Source organism: Misgurnus anguillicaudatus, chromosome 11 (assembly GCF_027580225.2).
Source record: "Misgurnus anguillicaudatus chromosome 11, ASM2758022v2, whole genome shotgun sequence".
Taxonomy (NCBI): Eukaryota; Metazoa; Chordata; class Actinopteri; order Cypriniformes; family Cobitidae; genus Misgurnus; species Misgurnus anguillicaudatus.
The window spans coordinates 37,467,630-37,487,107 of NC_073347.2; the positions used below are offsets into that span (position 1 = coordinate 37,467,630).

Genomic DNA, 19,478 nt, shown 5'->3' on the forward strand with positions numbered 1-19,478 from the left:
CCTTCGAAGCTGCATTGTAAACTGTTGGGGTCCAAGAAAGTCCACTAAATTGAAAAAATTTCCTGGATTTTTTCTTTAAAAAATTAATTTCTTAAAAGGGAAGCCAAATTTCAATGACCTATTTTTAAATGCTTGGAGTCAGAGAATGGTTTACCAGAACTAAGTTACTAGGTTGATAGTAGCACTGGGGACTCAGTTATAGCATTTAAACATGGAAACAGTCAGATTTTCATGATATGTCCTCTTTAATAATAGTTCAGTGAGTGTTTATGTAACCAAACAGTGTTTTGAAATGCATCGATGACATGTGAAAGAACAATCCAGAAAGGTTATTGCTTTCATATTTTATTCTATTTACAGCACATAAAAAATCCACCATGGAGTCGTAGATGGCTGCAGAAAGTCCAGAATCATAAACCAGCTGGAGAAGAAATGCATCAAAACCTGCGAGTGACACGTCGCTCTCAGCGTTCTTAGATCTGGAGACGGGTCGAGTTCATTTCCCCCGGCTCGGAGGTCTGCGTGGGCGCGTGAACGACTCTTTCTTCATGATTGGCAAGGGTGGAAAAACGTTCCTCGTCAAATACGCGTACAGATATTTGAGCCCATTCATCATTTAGCAAACGCATTAATAAATTCATCCAATCAGCTGTAGTGTCGTAAGCTAGAATAAAAGATGGCGATGCATAGGAGCGTACAGTTCTGTCCGTATGTCCGGTGAAACATTTCACGAGAGGAAAAGAAAGAGCGAATAACGGCGTAAACCAGGGCTAAACACGAGAATACAGTGTACACAACTTCCTGAACGCATCCTTAAATCTGTATGAGAAAAATAAAAAACAAATCACTTCAAAAGCGATGGGTCGCCGTCTTCTCCGTCAGTCTGCAAACTCTAGTTAGTGTCGCCCGATGAGTTCACAGCAGGCCACCAGGATTGGAATAAAGTGCTAATCTTAACGTGACACATTAAATAATTAAAGTCAATACAACTGAATGATCACCGGCCTCTTCAAAGGCCAGATGCAAAAGAAAACATCATATGATCAGAGTGAAATCAGAGAAAACCAGCTGGTGAGAAACAGCAATGGACAAACTGGACGTTGAAAGATCAACACAATGCAGAGATTACAAAACTGAATTTCACATTTTCATAACTGTAGGAAAGAGACACAAGAGTAAGACTTGTTATTAACCATCACGGTACAGATGTTTGTCTGTCCGGGCATCCTGTGAGGATGGTGCCGCGATGGGCACGGCGTGTACCCGCGGTAAAACAGAAACAGATGAAGGAAACCGTCAGTCTTAAACAGCAGCAGTTTCATCTCACGGGATTAATTCCAGGCCGGTCACCTGACGAGTGTTTCGTGAATAAATACATTCGGATTTAGTGTCGAGCTACTACTAATATAATGTACGTACTAAAAACAAACAAACAGAAGATGGAGAGACAAACAAAGAGAAGATGGGGGAATCAATCACTCCGAGATTTTCTGGAATTCTCCTTGTGGAAGTTTACTCATCCGGTCCAAAATTCTCTTTCGACATCCGTGTGGGGAAAATAAGCACCTTCGCTCGCGATATCCGTGGCAAATGAAGGCAACTCTCCGTCCGGGGAGATTCTGGGTTAAAACCAGTCCATCACCTTCATCCTACAGACCGAAAAAACAACAGTGATAATACAGTCAAGACACGACAACTTTAAAAGAAACCTATTCCAATGTTTGGCCAAACACAAAAGTCCTTTATAGAGAAGAGGGTGGAAAAGCTTAAATATATTTCATTCAATAAGAAAAGCATTAAAAAGCATTGATTTTTTTATACTACAAGCCTCACATTGTCATCTTAACAACAGAAAATGTCTGACTTCATTAAGATCTGCGTGGTAAAGATTCACTGCCATGTCAAATATGACTTTACATTTGTTAATGCATTGTAGACAGTAAAGCCCAGATCAGCTCACTAGGATCAGGGCTAACTAAACTAAACTAAACTCAGTCCTGGAGAGTCTGTGTCCTGCAAACTGCCTGAAAGTTTCTAGTAAGACTTCACTGAGCTGCTGAAGATGTGTTTGATTGGGTAGTTTTAGAATAAACTCTGGACGGATTTTTACTCAATCACATCTATTTCAATTATAGCACAGAGCTGTTGAATGCTTTATTCTGATGGGTTGAGAAATGTTTCACGGGTGTTGATTATTTTTCTGTAAAACACACACCTGACCTGTCAAATCTCTTCAAATAACCACCAGAGTAATGTCTGTGGTAAATGTGCTATAAGAGGAATAATTAACAACGCTTTGATTCCTGCCGCACCACCTTGTTATTTTTAATAATTCAACGGCCCGTCATCTATTATTTCTTACATATTTACTGCAATTACAAACAAATGACATCTTCAGATAGATAATCCTATAGACCTGCTTACAGCCCATATAGACATGAGCCCTTTTCACACAGAAGTTACGAAAAATACACGGAAAATGTGTCCGGGTTCGTTTAATTTTTGGATTTTCCAGAATCTGTGCATGCATTCACACACATACCATAAAGACACGTCATATATTTTTCCACACTGTCTGAAGTTTGCTAATTATCTGTGATTTCTCTTTGGAGAAACCATGCATGTGTTTGTTTATGACAAGATCATAAGGAGCGTGTGTACGCTGTTCTCTGATCTCTGTTTCTGTCCAGTCTGCTGATATTTCTCATCATGAATGTTGATCTGCGTGTGTGTTAAAGACATAAACTATAACTTCTTGTTACGATGACACACGCGTCCTCACTACGCCACGCTCCTTACACCACTGTTTCTGCTTCATGTTCACACAGATTGCTTTCCGTGAATGTTACGGCAATGTTACGACTGTAGGTCCTCTTTACACGAGTGATCACAGAACATTTACAGGATGAAAAAAATCAACTGTGGAGAAATTCAAACATCAGCAGTAGGAAAGGCAGTTTTAAACTTAAGAAAATATATTCAACTGAACTGATGTTGACTCTTATGAAACATCAGGTGTTGAATTGAACAGAAAATGAAAACAGTCTAATGTTATCAATCTTTAGTATTTACCCACACATTCATCTAAGAGTTTCCCTGAAAATGTAATTAAAGCAGTAAAAAAGAGTTTAAAACAAATTGGAATATAACATAACATATAGTGCATGTTATTAACTCTTTCCCCGCCAGCGGCAGCATTTTTTATGATTTTCACAAAAGTTTAATATCTTCCAGAAATTGATATTAAGATACAATATATCAAATAAAAAAAACATGTTATGTCTTATGTTAAACAAAGAAACCCTGTATCATTGTATCTTCGTTTGTTCTCTTTTTATCACCTCTCAAATACGGATAGGTATCTTCAAAAATGTTGAGCAAAAAGCTGAAATAATTGCATTTTTGTAAAGGACTTTTGTTAGAGATCAGATGATCAAAACATACACAGTTTTACTGTTTTTGTATCAGTGGATCCTTCAGTGTTTTATAAGTTGGGTAAATATTTATTGCTGTAAAAGCTCGTCATTAGCAGGGAATCGTTTTCTCTTTGTGCACATCCACTTCCGGTGGATCGTAATGCCAGTTCTGCTGGTCCAGATTGAACAGAAAAGTTGTTGAGAACGGTACATAAAGGAACGATGGTGTTGTAGAAATGTAGTAAAAGTACAGATCATTTGTTGAAAAATGTAACAAAGTAAAAGTCAAAAGTATGCACACTAGATTCTACTTAAGTACAAATACGTGGAAAATGTACTTAAATACAGTAATGCATTCCACCGCTGCCTAACATCGATGTTAGATACCTAACTGAGCCGGAAGTGGACATGCACAAAGTTGACAAGTCCCACCCATGAAACCCAGAAGCGTGAAAATCCCCCACTGACAAGACTTTAGAGTTAAAGGAGGACAATTTCAATTTAGGATAAACTAAAGAGAAAGAGAAGAATACAGTAAATCATAATGAAAGACCCTCACCCTAAGTTTCGCAGTGAGCAAGTAGCGATGTGATTTCTGCACTCATGTGTCCCACCGCTTTAGCAGCCTCCATAATGGCACGCCGGTACATCCCTTTCTTTTTGCGGTTGAAACGTGACCTGAAGAATTCACGGAAGGGCGACAATTTGGCAACCGAGAGTTGAGAAGTGGTGGGCGAGCCGAACCAGGAGACTTTAGCTTCGGGCCAGGGAACGTCGACCTCGCCTTCTTCTCTATGAGTACCACTAATACTGAGTATCCGTGCGGGCCACCAAGGGAAGCCGTGGATCTTTCCCCAAACGACATCACCTACTGTCACCGCGTGACCTTCCTCGGTCACGCACTTAGTCATGCTGCGGGTGTGCAGTCGTACTGTAAGAGGCGGAACGGTTTTACTTTCCCCATGAGAGGAAGATGACACGGAGACATCGTCGCCCGGTGCCAGGTCGCAGAGTTCCGGCGATGTGCCGTCCGAACTGAAGGACTTGGACTCGTCCAGGCTGTCGCTACTGCAGACGGACAGACTCGACGAGTCGGCCTTCCTCTTTCGAAAGTTAATGAGCAACGTCAAGTCACCGTGGCGCTCGACCTCATCCCCACAGTTGCCCGACCAAAGTTCAAGTGAATTTTTATCGCCGCCGTCCTCGGACGCAGTGCCGGGAACTCTCTGACCTTTTCTACGAGCACCGCCCACCAGCTCGGCCTCGTATATCGACACCTGCTCGGCTCCGTCGGCGCGAGATCTCAAGCGTATCTTGGGCGACGGGGCGTCTGGACCGGTTAGCTTCGGGAGCTTGAGTTTGGGAATGGAAATGGTGAGGCCCGTTCTGATGGCGTCCATGGAGGGTTGCACATCTTTTTGGGGTTCCTTGGAAGTCTCTCTTTCTCCGTGGCCGTTCTGCAGCAGTTGCTTTGGGCAGAAGGGTTTGACGGACCCGTGAACTCTGGAAGGGATCTTCATGACTTCACCTTTACCTTGCGGAGTGCTATACGAGATCTTGATGACAGGACTGTGGGGGATGACGTCACCTCCCGGAAACTTCTCATCGTCCTTCTTATCCTTTCGAAAGCGCTTGTTTTCGTAGACCGACGAGTCCTCTCGTCTTTTAGACTCTTTATGGCCGTCCCCGTCGTCCTTTCTCAGACTCTTGGCCGGGACCGGTTTAGTGTCCTCGTCTGTTTGAGGTGCGTTCTCTTTCCTCGTCGTCTTGGCTGCCGTCGACCCGTCTTTGCTGTCCTCGTCGCTATTGAGAGTGTTTTTGCATTTCTCACACAACACCTGCCGTGGTCGAAGTCTGATTGTGCTCATGGTCATTCTGCCCGCTTCTCGACCTCTCCTTTTCTTTCTTTTGATCGGACGAGGTGGCGGCTGTGGTACCCATTGGTTGTAAGTGTGGCGAACCCACACTGGTTGGGGAAAAGGAGCGCCCTCAAAGTAAGGAGGGTACGTCGGCTGTCCCGGTTGCACAGGGATGGGTACGGGTACAGGAGGGGTCGTCTCGGGTTCTGTGTTCTCATCTTTTGGTTGCTCTGCAAGTTCATTTGGAGTTTTGGAGCGATGCTCTTCATTTGAGACTTCACAGTCTGGTCTCAACACAAGGCTCTCTTCTGACTTTCCAATGACGTCTGGAAGGCAAAACAGCCCAGTCCTGCAAACAGACACAAGTAGAAACATGAGGACTAATAATAACCTAACACTTTCACAATGACACACACATAATCATCATAGTAATGGACTTTAATTACCCATGAGAACAGCCAGGCCTTATAATAGCTTCCTGATGTTCTGCTTTTTGACTGAAATAACACTGAAGGTTAAAGCTTTTTCCATTTATTATCCAGTTATTCCAAACAACATAACCAACAAGTTACCCAAACACACCATCTGTCATGTCAATGTTGTGTCAGGATGTTTTAAAGTTTGAACAATAACCTAATAACCTGTTCACAGTCAGCCTGAAGAAAAATAGAAAACACTCATTTTTTATATCCTTATTTTCAAAACTGCTTTGCAGCATTGAGAAATACATTTAAACTCACTTGAACTTAAACAAAAAAGAATTAATAGTTTCTAACGCAAGCTGACTCTTGACCAGGAAAACTAGTTAGTGAACCGGTTTTATCATGCAACACATAACCACACCTAAATGTTTGTCTAACCTTTAACACATAGCAGTAATCATCACTTCTTCTATCTTAACGGTGAATCGTTCTGTTAGTTCAAACCTCACGAAAACATTTTACTATAAACTCAAAACAAAAAAAATGTAGAAATCAGTTTAGAGGTCATTAAACTGAATCACAGCAAATGCTTTTTAATATTTCTAGATTTTTTTCCTTCTTAATGGCTATTCTCAAATTCTTGAAGTAAAATTTGGATGCATAAGCTTTACTTATTTCTTGCTCCTTTAAAACTGAGACCAACAAAGTAAGAGAAACAATCAACCAAAGTGACCTAAAACCACCTTACAGACGTATACATAACACACTGACATAAATAAACCTCCCATAATGCACTGGAGCATTGAGGTGTACAGGCACACGACGGTAAAAGATCAACAAGCTCTGTGTGCTGTAAGGATCGACAGACAAAGAGACCAACGGATCAACACGGACCCCCCCCCAAACCACCACCTCTATGAACAAAACAATCCCATAAACCAGCAGGGACACAGGAACAGGGCCAAGAGATTTTGTTGTTTTCATACGCGGCACTGAAATCTGATTGTGCCGGGATTATCAATTAAACCTTAGTAGGAAGTCTTGTGGGTATACAGAGACAGAAAGCCCTCAGGCAATAAAGCTACAATCATTTGAGATCTTTGATGTAAAAATAAAACGCCCACCCCTAAAGCTGCGGTCCTCAAGGCCATAATTACCACAAGCCTATGAAGAAGACTTATATACAGCTATCTCATGGAGAAAATTTACAATAAAAGAATTAATGACTGATTATTCATTTAAAACTAGATGGCATGTTATAATCAAAGACTCTAAACTGTATGCTTTCTATTAAAATAACATGTGAAACAGTACACAGATGACATCAGTTTTCAAAGCTTAACATCCTGTAAAAAAGAAGTACTAAAATTGCCTGATATGAATTCATCACACTGGAAATGGAAAAATGGGCACATTGCATTGTGGGATAGTGTAGTGTAAGCAGTGTGCACTGTGAGTCATATAAACTATATATTCACACACACTCCACAAAGAAGGACTGCACGCTATTCAGAAAATATGTCATATGCAATTCTATTGTTGCATTTTACATTAAAGGTGCAGTGTGTAATTTTTAGAAGGATCTCTTGAAAGAAATGCTAAATAATATACAAAACTATATTATCAGTGGTGTATAGACCTTTTAAAATGAACCTTTATGTGTTTATTACCTTAGAATGAGATGTTTTTATCTACATACATCGAGGGTCCCCTTACATGGAAGTCGCCATTTTGTGCCGCCATGTTTCTGCATAAGCCCTTAATGGACAAACCTTTTTACTAAGTTTTCTCCGACGATGAAATGTTTGTCCGGTGGATATTAACGTCTTCCAAAAAAAAATTTCTTTAAATATATAAACATACAATATCTCAAATGAAAGAACAGAGCCTCTGCTTTAAAACAAACACAAAAACAGATTTATCATATCTTCATTTCTTTTCTTTTTAATCACCTCTCAAATATGGGTAGGTTTTTTTTAAAAATTTTGGGCAAAAATCTGATATAAATGTGTTTTTGTGAAGGATTTTTGTAAAAGATCAGATTCAGAGCGATAATGAAAACTGAACTGTTTGCCCTAAGGGGTTGCTTCTGAGTTTTATAAGTTGTGTAAAAGCGCCACCTGGTGGATAAAAACAAAAATACGGATTGACGTAAAAACTCGTAATTTGCAGGAAAGCGTTTTCTCTTCATTAACGAGACTTTAGAGTTAAAGGAGGTAACTTGTCAATAGCGGGAAAAGATTTCAATCTAATTCAGGCTAAAAAAAAACAATTTCAGACGTACCGTTCGTTTTAGGCACAAGTTTGTCGTTTTACACACTCCTGCCATATTTATTTTCCTTTTTCTGCTTTGAGCCGCTATATAGATATCACATATACTTTTATCACGTTAACTAAAAATTTTCAGTATATCGTGCATCCCTAGCACAAAGCATAAATACTCTATATATTGTGTTAGCATGCATCAAACTAATGAAAAATAAAGGCCACAGCTTTCCGTAAGGACACAGAGGATGAGCGGCCGTGACTCAATGTTCCAGCTCGACTCAGCGCAGGATATGACACACCATGACATAACAGAAACAATGCAATAAAGCTTTTTACCAACAGATAAGCGAGAAAAAATATTAACTGGAACAAGTTAACTAGAAAACAATAATCTTGTATACTAAAAACAAATTAGTCCTTTCATGAAGAGAAAAAGTATTTTCCTCGTTGTGTGACCTCTTTTATTCAGGTCTGATGTGTCAGAGAGCTTTATAAAGTAAATGTGACATTAGATTATGATGCTATAAATACATCACACCGACTCAACCCTGCACAAGATTAACCTGCACTATATGCGCTCATAATAAAGACTAACATTCACACTAAATAAACTACTCAAATAATATACTGATGATGATCTAGTAGATCTAGTTTAATAAGACAAATGTTTTGTCTGAAGTGACACCTCATCTGTCTTTGTCTGACACAAAGAGTCCTAACATACTAAATCTACATAGCAAAACCTAATCCATTAACTACTGTTTAACTAATATTATCTAAAGAGATGCATCTATAGACACGACTTTATTATTTAATAGACGACTGGTTTGCTCTGGGGCCAAGATGAAAAGCCACAAATGAACAGGCCTCTTAAATATCATTGAAGAAAATCTTCTCAATCCTAGAAAACATTTTTTTCACAATACAAACAGAAAGACTTGACATGAATCCACACGTTTACTTGACATTTGATTTGACCTTTAAACTAACAGGAAAATCCAAGGTAGCCATCACGAGCTACAACAATGCCAGCAGTCCAGGCCATTCGTCAAGAAATCACTGAAGAAATAAACAAACATCCCATCACAGATTTTTAATAATAAAGATCGATTAATATGATGATAAATAAACACACAGTGTATCTGCTGCGCGTGCACAGCATTCATTAACATTATACATCTGTATAGAGAAATAAACACACAGCAGATTCCAAGCCACTTTAAATAGCTTCAGATGGCTACATGGCTAACTATAAACACACCATTGCACATCTAAAGGCCAATATTAAGATGAAAATCACACAAATCGAGAGAAATGTGCGCTTTTATTCAAATCGACGCGTTTCTGTTGTTTGATGGAGATGCTTTGGCTTCTTCTCATTGTTTCACATGAAGGCCTCAGCTCGTCTTTATTCGGCCTGTTGTTAGGCCGTCGTGAGAAATGTAGGATAAATATACAAGATCAAAATAAAACCGACTCACTTTTTCTTACAGTCCAGTAAAATGCCCGTGTAGCTTTTCTCTCGGTAAGTCAGCGTCACCACCAGCGTGTCGTTCACGATCTGATCGACGGTGACGGGGATCCGGGAGCCGGCCTGCAGCTCCTCCGCTACGGCCTCCATGCTTTCCTCGCTCGGGTGTCCGGGTGCGCGTCGCTCGATCCCGGCCGCCGGAGCCACGCTCGCTTCGGCCTTCGCTGCTACTCCGATCCGTGGGCGCGCACGGGAGGCTCCGCCAGGACGCGGAATGACGCCATCAACTCCGCCGAGGCGAATACAACGAATCCGTCCGCGGTGACATCACCACCGAAAGACTAAACACATGTCGATAAACTCCAACTCAACTATTACACGATAGATATTCAACTATTAACAGCATACACATAACCACACTAACCTCTTATTGTACATATAGCACACACATCTACATAAACTGATCTATTGATGTACACATTTACTATTTTTTTGTATACAACATATGAAGATTATTTACCTACAACATATCATATCATATCATAGCATACATACAGCATATTTTAGGTATAAAACATTTACATATTATTGCAGAACAGCACATAAAATCTACCTATTATATTTAAATCTAACCTTATTTATCACAGTAAAAGCCTGTAGTATATAAGTTGAGCTTTAACTGTATACATTTACATTATCACATATTTTCACCCTAAATTTAATTTCATTCATAAATCCAAATCAGTGTTCACTAAAGAATCATAATGTGCTTTATTCACCAGGAGCTTTGGGTACATAAAGTACAGATATAACAAAAAAACATTTAAATAAGTACAATTTAGAAGAAATTATAAAAAAATTGCAATGATGTATTGTATTAACAGCATATTATGTACAAATATTAATATATTTACATAAAAATAGTTATTGGCTCATTCAGTAGTACTGAGGAATGAATTATAAGCATCACGGTAAAGAAGTGTTTGTTTTTAGTTCTTTTCATAATTGTCATAATAGAAGACTTGACACTTTAATGTTGTCTTCAGTCTTTAATGTATAATGTGAGAGGATTAAAGGGGACATTTCACAAGACTTTTTAAGATGTCAAATAAATCTTTGGTGTCCCCAGAGTACTTATGTGAAGTTTTAGCTGTTTTTGGATGTGTCCTTTAAAATGCAAATGAGTTGATCTCTGCACTAAATGGCAGTGCTGTGGTTGGATAGTGCAGATTAAGGGGCAGTACTATTATAATAAGCTCCCCTTCTGACATCACAGGGGGAGCCAAAGTTCAATTAGATATTTTTTCACATGCTTGCAGAGAATGGTTTACCAAAACTAAGTTACTGGGTTGATCTTTTTCACATTTTCTAGGTTGATAAAAACACTTGGGACCCAATTATAGCACTTAAACATGATAAAGTCTGATTTTCATAATATGTCCCCTTTAATACATTTGTACACACAGTTCTGGATGACCCAGAGCTGCAAAATAAGAGCAAACCTGTTAAACAAAGTCCCAGTTTAGACAACTGTACGAGAATAATACAATGCTTGAGTGATATCTGGGGATACAGAATACAGGCAGTATTTCGACACTAGCTGTGTTAGTAGGCCTTTAAAATGGCTGACTGTTGAGTCCAAACACCAGTGAGTAGTGATGTATGGAGAGAGAGAGAGAGAGAGAGAGAGAGAGAGAGAGAGAGAGAGAGAGAGAGAGAGAGAGAGAGAGAGGAAGACACGCGCCCCCTGCTGGTCATACCGAGAACTGTGTGTTGTCCTCCAGGCCATTTCTCAAAAGCTCCTCCAGAGGTCGTATTTGTAGGCTGCATACGTCATCAAGACTGTTTTATTTCAGAATCTTAACATTTATAAAGTTGACTATTATTCTGAGTTAATCGTAAACTGTTTTCAAATTAAATAGTCATAATCAAATAGAAGTCCTCTCAAAATGGCATCCCTGCTGAAAAAAACAGCATATCAGCAAGACCAGCATATGTTGTGTTTTGGTGCTTATGCTGGTGAACACCAGCTAAACCAGCATAGACCAGCATAATTCCCATGCTGATCCATGCTGGTATGATGCTGCTTTTTTTTCAGCAGATATGGTACTGAAGGTTTGGATTAATTGAATAAAAATTGACAAACAAATATTAGTGATTAGTGAAGGTAAGATTATTGATGATTTCAGATAAGACAGCAATCGATTAAATATTCAGACGTATTGTTGTGTTTCTGAAGACATGATACTTTATTTGCAGTCCTGTTTACACTAAACCTGTGTCATCTTTATTATAGTTGAACATGTGGGTAGGGTTTTGTCAGTCATATCTCTTAGACGCATGCGCAGATCACTTGCACAGAACTGGTGGTCTCTGGTTTGGTACCGCCGTTGTGTCTCGGTCTACATGACACAGCTGCTTTCACATGAACAATAACAAGTTTTTTTTTTTTTTTGTATAAAAGGTTTTTGTCTTTGGGAATGCGCAGTTTCATCTCTTGCTCTCTGTTGGTGAGGAATCTTCTGTGATCTGGTTGCAGGTAAATGTTGACTATGAGAGTTGACTGAGTGAGAGCTGAACTCCTCAAAGAGAAATCGTGCATTCATTCATTCATTTATTGGTCTCTGCTCCAGGATTTAAAGAGCGAGGTTTGAAGTTTTGAGTCGTTTCTGAGCATCGGGTCTTTCATGATTCACTAGAATCACACAAACCGATATTCACACTGATTCCAAATAAACCAACAAAATGATTTGTTAATGAAATCATCACTTTAACATGATGGTAACCTAGACAGTGAGTGACATCGCCATTTATAACATTAGAATTAAAAACATTTATCATATATTACATTACACTACTTACTGTAAGATAAATCTAATGTAAGAAAAAAAATCCTAATGTAATGAAAGGTCTTAATATAAATTCCTACAAAATATACTGTTTTAATTCTTACCCTGGTCAGGTTTATAAAATTCACCAGCAGTAAATAAAGACATACTACACAGATTTGAGTTTTCTCAACATGAGACCTGACTGGACTTCACATTTAAATCTGTCCAATATTAACACATTTATTTATTTATTCTTTTCTATTTTCTTGTTTAAAGGTCTTGGCATTTTCATTCATTCAAGACCTTTCATAATGAATCGTTATGTGTTTATTACCTTAGAATGAGACTTTTATCTACATACACCGAGGGTCCCCTTACATGGAAGTCACCATTTTGTGCAGCATGTTTCTACAAAAGCCCTTAACGGACAAACCTTTTCACCAAGTTGTCTCCAACGATGACACGTTTGTCCGGTGGCGGCTACAGTAGCTTCTGTATGCTTCTATGTGTTTCAAAAGCAAGAGGTGAGCAGTGTACTGAGTCGTTGGTTGTAATTCACAACTCACCACTAGATGCCGCTAAAATCTACTCACAGCACCTTTAAGACAAAACAATGGCACTGATATATGTTAAGATACATCTGTACAAGATGTTTTCAAATTGAGGTAATGTTATATTGGAGAACTAAACATAGTTCTTCTATGGCAATGCTGTGATGAACGCTGTTTAGCAGTCTTTATACCATACAACACTGGGTTAATGTCAGGTTATTAACAGGTTTAGGAATACCACGTGCCCAGACAGAATTTATTGACATATTTTGTAAAATATGTTACACAGAACAGAGAATACTTCATTCCTTTTTACTAACAAAATTAAATTAGCCTAAATATATAATGAACAAATGTTTAAGATGTAAATAACGTTTTAAATGATCACATAGTTTCATATGTGGATGTGTAAAAACAACTAGTTAAGATAAGATCAAATTTAGAAGGGTTATATAAATGTAATAGATTAGATTTAATCAGAGATGTGATGGATATTCATTAATTCTCCCGTCTAAAAGGTCAGACAGTAAACACATACACTGTGTCTGACAGCTGCAGGACTGTGATTAGATTTGTATTTATGGCTTATTATATTACCAATCTGTGGCCTGCGGCATCCCATTAACAGTCCTGAGAGTTTATTTATCAGCAGACATTAATAATGTGCTCAGTGAATTAGTACTATTTATAACAAATGAATTGAAAACATGTCTGACATTTAAAAACAAGTTTACTAAAAGGATCTCTCTCATTTATATGATTTGTATTGTGACATTTAAAGTGCAATGATTAATATGGTCACCATACAGTCCTGGCTTCCAGACAAAAAAGAGCTGATCATCTTTCTTTAAAGGCTTTTCTGACACGAGCAGTCGATAAAACCACCTGGAGAAAGTGTTTGCTTGCTAAGCAGAATTTGAGCCTTTCTTTAATTTGTGTGTTCTTCTCTTCCATGGAATTAAACCGGTGATCTATTTAAGATACAGATACTTCCACAACTAACCACCAGATGTCACTATTATTACACATAATATGATTGAGGTGAGAGTTTGTGTTGATCAGATGATAATGTTTTCAGCAGCTGATGATCGGTGAACGCTGCACAGAAACAGCTTCATATCACACATTTGTATTTGTAATGATTTTAGTGTTCATCTTACTGTAAATACATGTCTTATACAATTGGTCCTTTCAATGCTTTATTCTTATTGGCTGAGAAATCTTTTATGGGTGTTAATTATTTTTCTGTCAACTGCCCACCTGAGCTGTCAAATGTCTTAAAATAACCACCGGAGCAATATTTCTTCTAACCGTGGTATAAGAGGAATAATTGACCTTTGAATTCTTTGAAAATAATGCTCCTCTTCATGCCACTTTACCACGTTGGGTGTGCATTATTTTCTAATAATTCAAAGGACCAGAGTCAATTATTTTAACTGTGAAGAGAAATCTATTAATTACATAAAGAAATTTTTTGGACCCCACTGTGTACGTACAGTAATACCTCAATGTGATTTTTTATCTGTAATAATCTTACTTTGATTAAATCAGGTCAGTGATCAGCTGCTGATGGTGGGCAGGATGAGTGATCTGACTCTTCTGTCCTGGGTGGTGCAGGCGCACTAAACCCTAAATCAATCCTCTCCATGTGAACAATCCTGTGTCTGAGCTCATGAAAGCGCTGGACCTCGGTGTCATCCGCTTCATCCTCGGACAGATCCAGACTGAAGTGACTCAGATCAGACAATTGCAGCTTCTCCATCACATCTGAACAAAACACAACATCTCAACTTTACATGCAAATGCAGGTGGACATTGAGGTAAGACCTACAGGAGTCACGCTAGCAAATATAAATAACCAGTAAATGACTTTAGTTCAGTTCAAAGCTAAAGCGTATCAACACCCTGCTGAAAAAAAACAGCATCAGACCAGCATGGGAATTATGCTGGTCTATGCTGGTTTAGCTGGTGGTCACCAGCATACCAGCACCAAAACACAACATATGCTGGTATTGCTGGTATGACCAGCATGGGATGCTAGTGCTGGTTTAGCTGGTGCTGATGCTGGTTTGGTGCTGGTTTAGCTGGTGTTCACTAGCAATCCACAACATATGCTGGTCTTGCTGGTTTTTGCAGCAGGGGAGTGAGCTCACATTACTGTGTAAAATAAATGATGCTATGTTAGATACAGATCTTCAAATTGAAGCCAAATCCACACAGACAGCGGTGATCCATGCTTGCCTCGTCTTTTGGAGACCCAAACATTTTTTTATCTTCCACAAGGTATTTGTTCCAGAGGTCAGTTTAGCCAGACGATAAACAAGCACAGACTGGGCCAGACACGTAACTGCGGCAATGTGCATCCGATGAATTCCTGACTAATGCATAATCACATTGGAGCTCAGTTTATTTCTAGTTGGTGTAATTAGTGCAGGTTAACTTTAGACCGCTTGCTGGTTTATTTATTGATCGTTTTCATTGGACTGAAAATAAATGCAGGCATTTTGCTGTGCCACAATCCAGCTGAGCAGCATGAGTGTCTCCAAGGGAACAGAACTCACAGCAGCCAAGCAGAACCAGGCCAAGGAGCTATTTCTGTGACAGGTCATCTTTATATGCAAAGCCACAGATGGCAAAGCACAACACACACCCAGATGTATGTACACATCTTATACGGTTAGCTTTCAGGTCTTTCACTGTCAGGTGGTTGGCTGGCTCACCTAGTTGTGAGCTGATGTGTCGATCTGTCGTGGCATCACGCAGATAGTGGAGAATCTTTGCCAGCCCGTGATCCACGACAGCCTGAGGTGGAAACATGAGAGGACAGTTCCTCAGACTCGAAGCCTTCAGTGTGATTAGATTACCTGCGGTGGAAGAACTCAGTAAACAAACACATGCTTCATCTCATCCTAGAGAAAACACACAAACGTCTGGACGCACACAGTTCTCGGTGCAGCTCATTTATTATGTTTGCAAGCACCTTATTGACAAAAAAGAGAGCTGTCAGTTTGTAAAAATAAAAAGACATTATTTTACAATGAAAATCTATTTAAAATATATATTTCTAAAGGTTTATGACATGGCTTCATGCTGATGTTGTCCCAGGCGGGCACTACTGTATTTGAGATTAAACTCATCAAAACTATAAAATAACATAATTATCATTTTATCAAGCAGCGTCATGAGGTCTCATCGTGACATGATTTTTAAACAGTACTGAAGTTCACATCTATTCTGGACTATTATTGGCTGTTTTACCTTCAGATTCAATTATTTTTTAGATCATGAGAAACATTTCATAAGTGGCCCTAAACTTTAAATAGTGCTCGTGTAGTCTCTTAAAAAACAACTTAAAATCAGTTTTGTTATTTGTTATTTGTTCAGCAAGTGTGCAATCATATTGTGATATGGTCATTATCTCAACATCACTTGTGCTGGTTTTGTGATAAAAATATTTCATCTTTACCTAATATCTGCTTTCACTACCTGCTGATTCTGACTATATGGAGGATTATATTTCTGGTTAAAGACTACTTACCTGTGTTGGCCAACACCAGCAGGTAGGCTTCTTAGCTTATTATTTCTCAAATCCAACCAAACTAAGGATGGCAAAGAGCTGAAAAAGTGCTCAGGGACACGAACGAGTTCATTCCCCTCCAGATATAAACTCTACAACATGCACATCAAAGGAAACAAACAGTGTTTGATTGTAAATTCACTGAGCAAAACAAGACACAAAGAACCGGTAGTATCCTCCTGAGAACAAGGAAAATTAAGTGTTGGGGTGGTAAAACACATATTTTTATGTTTAATCTTGATGACAACAAGACTTTAATGGTCTGAATTACAGCCATCTTGATTCAGTGTTTTTGCCATTTTCACATTTACTTACTTTTTACATTTGGGAATGTCCTGCATTTGAGACAAATGGATTGGCTTTCTTATAACACTTTACAATAAGGTTGTATTTGTTAACATTAGTTAATGCACAATGATAACATAAACAATTGTATTAACATTAACAAAGATTAACAAAGATTAACAAATGCTGATAAACTATATTGCTCATTGTTAGTTCATGTTAGTTAATGCATGTAATAATGTTCACAAATACAACTTTATTGTAAAGTGTTAGAAATCATTTTATTCACAAACTTCTGAGCATCTGTCATGAAACAAACATAAGAACAAAGTCCTTGCGTCCACTACAAAGGACATCGAATAAATGTTGTGTTTCGAAAGGGCCAGAATTATTGTAGGTTACATTTCTGAAATATTGCTTTTTTAAACCTAGACTCTCATGTTGAAAAAAAACAATTGACGATTATGAAGAAAACATATAATATGCAAAGAAAGTTTACTTACTTCACTTGTTGCCATAAAATTTGGAAATCGCAATTGATGTTATTTTATAAAGAGAGTTTGCGAGCTCTGTACAAATATATTCACACAAAGATGGTATTAAGTTAAAAGAAAGCTCAAGATGTCCTCTTGACAGGACAACAGGATTCAAATAGGTTGAATAAATGATGCTTGACTGACTTATAAAACTCATGTCCACTACAGAGGACAAACATGAATTGCTGCTGGGTCTCAGGAGGATAGAATCAGGTCAAATGAATATAACTTTATACAGTATACAGCGCGCACTGTCAGCTGTGATGGCGTCAGTCGTTTCCATGGAGACAGCGCGTGAAAGTGAAACCAAATCTACGGTGGTCGGCGGGGACCAAATGGTTTTAAGGTTATCATTCTTAAATAAATCTAGACTTGATGACTGTTAAAAGCAGCTTACAAGGGGAGCATTTTCTTTTAAATGTCTTTTAAAAATCGCTAAATACTGAAATGTAAATGTAAACAACAGGAAGTGTTGATAGTCCAGACGAAAATATTTGTACGTGTTTTGTTTATATGTGCATGAGAAAAGAGACAGCTTGGTAATACATCCCTGCTGAAAAAAAACAGCATCAAACCAGCATAGACCAGCATAATTGCCATGCTGGTCCATGCTGGTTTAGCTGGTGGTCACCAGCATACTAGCACCAAAACAGTAGTTATGCTAGTCTTGGTAGTATGCTGGTTTTTTCAGCAGGGATATTAACATGGTTTTACTACAGTTAAAGTCGCCATGAAAAAAATTAAAAACTGTAATTTAGTTTTGTAATATTGTGGTTTGTTATTTTACAAATGATTTATCTGTGAGCTTCATTATTTAAAAAAAATTAATGTGCCTGCATAATCTTAAATCAAAAACGCAAATCTCCTTCCCTCCTCAAAACGATCTCTCTTTACGTCATATGGTACGGCAGGTGGGCGGGGTCGGGCAGAAGATTATTTTTTTTTTTTTATTGCATGTTCACTATTACATAAAAGAAAACATACATTAGGCTACATAACATATATAACAGGAGACACATAACAGACCTTACTAAATTAACATACATAGGCATAGCCTAAACAAAGAAAAATAAAAGATCACTGCGATTAGCAATTATCAACATGACCCAACTTCAAACGATCCAATCAGTTCTTGATGGACAAATTCAAATCCAGCCAGCCCTGCTTTATTTCATTTCAGAAGCCGCTCAGATATACGTCACCACAGGGAAAAAACATGGTTATTACACTTTTACCACAAAAACATGGTTAATTTTCGTAAAGGATGACTCCCAGATGATCGGTGTGTTATCGGAAAAGAGATCTGAGAATATCACGACTGACCAGTATCACATTTATGCCTCACTGGGAATCAGCCCCATAACCTTTGCACTTCTATAGCCGATACAACTAGCTACATGGAGGGAATCAATGATTCTGAAGAGCTATGCCGTAATAAAGAATAGATTTTTCTTAGACTTAAGGGAAGCACAGCCAACAAAACAGGGAACGTTCCCATAACTTTGGCTAACGTTCTCTAAAGGTTATTCTCTTAAAGTTATTAAAAAAGTTATTAGATTTGAATAACCAAACAATAATGTTTGTGCAATGTTGTTTGAACATAATGTTTTTGTAACCTGTTATGAACATTAGGTAAACATTCTTAAGGCGAATGGAAATTCGACTTTTTTAAGATGTCAAATAAGTCTTTGGTGTCCCCAGAGTACGTATGTGAAATTTTAGATCAAAATACCGCACAGATAATTTATTATAACATGTTAAAATTGACACTTTGTAGGTGTTTGTAAAAATGTGTCATTTTGGGTGTTTCCTTTAAAATGCAAATGAGTTGATCTCTGCACTAAATTGCAGTGCTGTGGTTGGATAGTGCAGATTAAGGGGCGGTATTATTATAATAAGATCCCCTTCTGACATCACAGGGGGAGCCACATTTCAATGAGCTATTTTTTCAGACCGAACCGTTCTAAAAACGTTCTTATAACCAAACAATAACGTTAATACAATGTCTGGACGATTTTAACGGTCTGTGAATATTAAAAATCAAACGTTTTCAAAACTTAAGTGAACGTTATGGGAAGCGACGACTCCGATGTTAATTCACGTTTTAATATTAAACTAAACTAGTTAATTAAAATGTTAATGACATGAAGAACATTTTAGATTACCTGATCGAACGAGAGAGAGAGAGAGAGAGAGAGAGAGAGAGAGAGAGAGAGAGAGAGAGAGAGAGAGAGGTTGATAATACTCTCTCTCATCGGTGAA

At 38.3% G+C, this 19,478-nt stretch overlaps 1 protein-coding gene across 2 annotated transcripts; it reads right to left on the minus strand.

Annotated features, from left to right (window-relative positions):
- Nucleotides 1-329: 329 nt before the first annotated feature.
- On the minus strand, nucleotides 330-9,803 carry pwwp2b (PWWP domain containing 2B). Of its 2 annotated transcripts, XM_055169414.2 has the most exons (4): nucleotides 9,447-9,803; nucleotides 5,722-5,772; nucleotides 3,976-5,624; nucleotides 330-1,649 (listed from the first exon to the last, which is right to left on the minus strand). In XM_055169414.2, the coding sequence occupies exons 1-3, from the start codon at nucleotides 9,584-9,586 to the stop codon at nucleotides 3,977-3,979; spliced, it is 1,839 nt and encodes a 612-aa protein (XP_055025389.2). In that variant the 5' UTR covers nucleotides 9,587-9,803; the 3' UTR covers nucleotides 330-1,649; nucleotide 3,976. The 2 variants fall into 2 exon arrangements, with proteins under 2 accessions (XP_055025389.2, XP_055025390.2); XM_055169415.2 differs by lacking the exon at nucleotides 5,722-5,772 and having other exon boundaries at nucleotides 9,447-9,797.
- Between the last annotated feature and the right edge of the window lie 9,675 nt (nucleotides 9,804-19,478).